This window comes from Phyllostomus hastatus, unplaced genomic scaffold (assembly GCF_019186645.2).
Source record: "Phyllostomus hastatus isolate PE091 unplaced genomic scaffold, TTU_PhHast_1.1 phas_contig_209, whole genome shotgun sequence".
NCBI lineage: Eukaryota > Metazoa > Chordata > Mammalia > Chiroptera > Phyllostomidae > Phyllostomus > Phyllostomus hastatus.
The window spans coordinates 269,862-275,861 of NW_025333735.1; the positions used below are offsets into that span (position 1 = coordinate 269,862).

At 39.6% G+C, this 6,000-nt stretch overlaps 1 protein-coding gene across 1 annotated transcript in view; it reads right to left on the reverse strand.

The window, feature by feature from the left end:
• Positions 1 to 3,747, reverse strand: part of PKN2 (protein kinase N2) — a 115,894-nt gene extending 112,147 nt beyond the window's left edge. The window contains exon 1 of the mRNA XM_045835356.1: positions 3,353 to 3,747. Within this exon, the coding sequence (XP_045691312.1) occupies positions 3,353 to 3,400 (48 nt within the window). The 5' untranslated portion in view covers positions 3,401 to 3,747. The remainder of the gene's footprint in view (positions 1 to 3,352) is intronic.
• Positions 3,748 to 6,000: the final 2,253 nt, after the last annotated feature.

Below are 6,000 nucleotides of genomic sequence, written 5' to 3' on the forward strand. Positions count from 1 at the left end.
AAACATTCATGGGTCCACAGAACTGTGGCAGCTTAAAGAATAGTCTAGTGGCAAAGTCAGCCTTACAAAGGATCATGAACAATTTGCTGAACATCCCTGAACTTAATTTCTTGATTTGTAAAATGAAAATAACACCCACGCACTTTATTGGATTGTTATAAATAAGGTGTATAGGGTACCAAGTACAATGCCTGACATACAACAAATAATCAACAAATGTTATTTCTACTCTCTTCTAGAAAGTGAAAACCACATATTGTCATCTTTATATACTTCAATATAGTTTTAGTAGGTACTCACTCAGTGTTTTCTGAAATGAATCCCTATAATTTAAGGCTAACTACTTCAAGCTTTCACTTGAGCTAGTCACCTCTACATGAATAAATTCTGCTGAGAATGGAATTTTATATTCCCAACACTTTATCAGGCATTTTTATGAAGATGAATCTCCATTAATGGACAGGGTAACTTTATCAGTATGTTACTCAACATTTGGGTCTGCATTTACCAAATGAGCCAACATTTTCAGTTTGAGGTTCTTTGTATAGTTTTCATTAATCCAGTTTCCTTTAAAATAAACTTTAATTTCTGTGGCTTCACAAAAGTATCTCATTAAGTTTCCCACTACATTTCAAATAAATGAGAACAGGAACGAAGAAGTTTATTATAAAAGATAAAAATTAGAAATTGTCAACTAATTTTATATTTTTAAATAGCCTATTTTAATTTTTACTACAGCAAATATTCTTCCTTACACTTTGAAGTCTCTAGCCTTCAGTTTGTGTGTACTTTAAATATTACTCCACAGAAATATTATAGTAATAAACAAAATAAAGTACTGTGGTTTTAGATTTTCTTTGTTTTGTCTTTCCACAGCCAAAGTTATTAATAATCCAATTCCAGCTCAAGTAGTTAAATATTTCAAATTCTGCAATATAATTTGAAAATGATTTAAAAATGTTGGATATATTTCTAAACAAATATCAATTTCATTATAAGTAGGTAACATGTAACTTTCACAGTGAAACAAGTATTCCTGAGACAAGATATGGCAAAGTAATAGTTTTTAGCAACTAAACACGTCTTAAAACTTGCAATGTAAATTATTATTTAAATACTTAGAAGAGTTTGGCAGAAAAGGATTAATAACTATACTACACAATTTTTTAATCTAAATAATTTCAAACTTAGATTTTTAAAAACTGATTCTACTAGCAAATTTGATAAATATTTGGTTACTATATTCTAGTTTCTTGACCCAATGAAATAATAAAATGTTTGAATAGCTAGATATGCTTGGTGAGGCAAATTTTATCACCATTTATGTTAAGTGCTAATATAAATAATATTCTCAATTACTTTAATAAACATGATAAAGTTCAAATGCAATAGCTGTTACTAGAACTGTTATTAAATACACTAAGAAAAATGCCCTGGATATATATATGACAACCTATAAGGTAACATTTAACAAAAACTATTCTTTTTCTGGAGAGGATTACATTTTATGTTATTTAAAAGTCTAACTTTAGTTGTTTCCTTACTTTGGTCCCATTTTTTAGTCATATTTAAAACTATTTCTACAACTTGCTTCCTTGTTATTGTCAAAACTGATCTTATTAAAAGTTCACAAATGCTGTATTTTAATACACATAAAAATGTTTTTAGGTCCAGTGTCAAAGTCAATCTTTTATGTCAACTTTCTATAAAATACAAAGATGCCAAATACTTTATAATTCTGAAGTCACCCCATTCAAAACCAATGCTCCCGTCATTTTCAAGGCTTTTTCAGAATCAGAGTATGATTTTCACATCTCAAGACTAGGCAATGAAACGCATTTCTGATTGTGCTTCAAACAAACTTTATTTTAAATGCTCATGTAAATTAATAAAACAACAAATATCATTCATTTAGCAAATGTAGTGTGAGGTATGACCTCCTTATAAAAGGCTAAGAGCAATTAAAATGGTATACATGCTCAACACAAAATTCAGCTTTGCATTTCCAAAAGACTCCAAATTTGCAACAGTGCATTGGTATACCTTGTTGGAATCTCTATTTTTGTGAAGAAAATATTAAGTATTATAACAATACATTCAAGCTTACATCATGCACAATAAACCAAGCTTATTGTAGGGAGCTATAGAAAAATAGATTTGAAAGGCAAAAAATTTAGAAGCAGCTGCAATACTTAATTTTGACATAAAGAATCAATCCCTGTCCAAACTCAGTCTTTAAAAATATTAACTGACGAATGCATATAAAGAAATGCTATTTTTTCTTCTCTTATGGAAGACCACATTAAAACAAACTAAGTAAAAGCAAAAAACAGGCACGAAATTTTAATCCAAATGTAAACATCTCTGGAAAACTCCAAAGTAATGAAAAATATACCCAACAGGGTTGCATAGGTATCCTAGTACATCATAGAGACCTAAAAACAAAAAAATCGTGCCTACATCATCAAATATTTAGCTGGAGATGGGAAACAGTAATATTGCTATCCAATATGGATTTAACTAATTAAGGGACCCAATTTGCGTTCATTTTCTGCAGGCATGCAGTGTCCAGAATTTTCCCTTAGTCGGCTGCTTTCTCATTTGTAAACAACTTCTGGAGCTTTTTCTCTGGTGTTCAAACGGGAGGGAAAATGAAAGTCTTAAAAGCATCAGCATCTAAGCTTACGAATCTGAGCACGGAGTTACCGAGAAGGGGAAAGCAGCTGATAGGGGAGACCACATATATCACTTGGTTAAAAAAAAAAAAATGGTAGCCTTCAAATTAGAAGGGGAAAAAATGCAGTTACCTAAGCAGGGCTCGTTAAGCATTTAGAGAGACACGTTAAAAAACAAAAACAACAAAAAAACCCCACTTGTTTAGGGGCTGGAAGTTATGGGGGCGCTCTTTGTGCGAAGTCTTAGAGGCAGGGGAGAGAAGAAAATAGCTTCGGAGTCATTCAAAGAAGTTAGAGCTGCGGTGTACAAGCGAAAGGCGGGGCGGGGCCCGGCTCGGCCTGGCGGAGGGAGGGGGCCTGGGGCTTCAGCCCGCGGCTCGGACGCCCAGGGAGGGGACAGTGAGCTGGCCGCTCTGGGGACCCGGAGAGAGCTGACTCGGGCTGCAAGCAAAGACGGGGTCCCTTTGGTAGATAATTAAAGCTGTGGCAATCCAGGGCTCTAGGCGCGAGAGGGGCCGGCTCCCGAAGGAAGCGGCTCCAGAGTGACATCCCCAAGTTTCCGCACTTAGCGGGTTAGGGGCGCGGCGGCCGCGAGGCTTCCACCGGGCCCCGACCCCGCGCCAGACTTGTTCCCTCTCTCTTCCGCCAGTGCCTCGCACACGAGTTGCGGCCCTTACCTGGAGCTCCGTGAGCAGTATCTCCCCCTGTTCGGGGTTGGACGCCATTGCACTCAGCTCTGGACTCCGCACCTGGACGCGACCGCCGCTTGGGAAGGGAGAAGGCGGGACGGGACCCGGGGAGGGGGGTGAGGAGCGGGGAGAGAAAGAAAAAACAAAACAAAACTAGGGGTTCATGGAGGCGCAGCCCCTGGTGGAGGCGCGGCTTATTTCGCCCGGTTCATGGAGAGCGGCGGGGAGCGCGGGCTCTCGTAGCGGACTCCCCCTCGCTGCCCGGCCGCCGCCGCCGCCGCCCTCCGGCGCCGGACTCTTGTTCACTCCGTCGCTCCCTTAGGGCGACGCCAGGAGCCGCCTCAAGTCTATCCGAGCGGGGCGCAGTGGCCGCGGCTGGAAACTCCTCCTGTCGCACCATTTGGCTGTCACTGCGTCGCAAAAGCGGCCTCACTTGGCGGCTGCCAGGACACGTGACGGCCCGGGCCCCAGCCTCCAGCCAGGCGGGAAAGGTGGGGCGGAGGGGACCCTCCGTAGGGTGCAGCGGCTTTCCATCCGGCTCCGTGGTGGGCGCAGTCATTGGGCCCGGACGGGGTGAAAATGAGGGAAAAGGAGTGGACTTGCATCTCGGCAGGCGGGAAGAGGAAAAAAACACACCCGCTCTCCGGCTTGGTCTAACGGCCCCCGCTGTGGACGCTGGAACTCGGAAGCCTGCTCGCAATTTTTTATTTGCTTTTTCTCCAGACCACTTACTCTTTTCTTCCCGAAGTTTAGACCTAACCTAAACGGCTCCCTTTTTAACCCCCACACCCTAAAAAGTTTCGGAACTCAAACTTTATGGATTATTTCCTTCCACCACCAGCCCACCCCCCATTACCCAAGATGTTAATCTTGCCTTTTGTTCCCTCCCACCCTGCGCGCCTTTCCGACCAGTAAGGTGCACCGGACTCAACTTGGGTGTGGTCTGTTCTTTTTAAGAAAAGTAAGCGGCTCGCGACCCCTGACAACTTTTAACGCACAGCCTTTAGAGATAACCTTTTCTCTAGCGCTGAAGTATGGTTTTGTCTGTGTAACTACACAGAGTTTAGAATTTAATTAGCTGGCTTCTTGAATTGTTTTAACTGAATTTAAACTGAGGGACATGGGGTGGGATCGGCCCCGCGAATGGAAAAAAGGCAACTTTCCTTGGTGTAAACATCCAAGCTAGCCTATTAGTAACATAGAGTTTAATAGTGTAAATTGAGGTTTAAAAAATGACTATGCATATTATTCAGGAATGCCAGTAAAGTCTCCAAAAGGTAGCTTTTGTTTTGTATGAGCAGTGAATGGGTATTCTAGGCAACTGCTTACCTTTAGATTGAGATTGAAATACAATGGCTTTGTTAAAAGCTGCTTGGAGAAAAGTGGTAGGAATTATTTAGTTAGCTACTTGAATAATGGCTTAGTTGACATACTTCTTAAGTACATATATCATTCTGTACTTGTCTCACTCCGTGTAAGTTATTATTGGACTTACATGCTGGGATGTAATGTTTATCTTTTTGTCTTCTCAAGTCTCATGACAAACATTTGTTGAAGGTCTAGAGTTCTGTAGCCACATTTTCTGAACTCCAACTCTTGATATGTGATAAAGTTTTTTGCAGTGTGTATTTCAGAAGTTTTAGAGCTTTTTCTATGCATTGCCTTGGTTGAAAATGGTACTTAAAATATATGAAATAACAATACTTGGAAAAGCCAGGTTATAAAATGCCCTCCCTGGTAACTAAAAGTCAGACAGTGAGTATTCTAGGCCCTGGAGGTAACAGTTAGGATTAAGCAAGAGTTCTTGTCTCTAGAGTGATTAATTAAGTGATCTAATTCCTTTAGACAGAGAAACAGACTTGTGTCTAAACCACTATAATTCAATTTTAAAAGATAGGCATGAAATGTTAGGGGAGTACTTCATTTAGATACATACACATATATTTTATGTGTTATAAAATATACATAACAAAACTTACCATCTTAGCAATTATATGTGTACAGTTCAGTGGCATTAAATGTTTGCAGATGTATTTTGCTTATATTTGTCTTGCCTTACTCCAGAATAGATCTGATATGGCTGACATGCACATAGTAAGTGCTTAACAATGATACATTTAAAATTACCTATGTTAGGACATAGAAATAGTCTTTTTAAAAATAAATTTAGATATAAGATAGAAAACTTTCACATTTTTAGCACCATGGAAATTTAGAACTAGAGAAGGACTTAGAATGTCTAGCCTAATTCTTATTATAAGTAGAAAAAAAGACACAATTTACTTACTCATTAGGAGCATGGCAACTTAGTGGCAGAAGTGAAGCCTAGAACCTGACTCTCCTAATCTAATTGCAAGTCCTGGGCTTAACCTATACCATGCTGCTATAGTACTTTAAATTAGAATCTTTGCCCTGGCTGGTATAGTTCTGTGGATTGGGCGTCATCCCGCAGACCAAAAGGTCATGGGTTTGATCCCTGGTCAGGACACATGCCTAGGTTGTGGGCCAGGTACCCACTTGGGGTATGCGAGAGGCAACCAGTCAGAGTTTCTCTTCCTCCCTTTATCTCTCTAAAAGTAAATAAGTAAAATCATAAAAAAAATAAAATCACTTAAACTGAACTGAAAGCATTATAT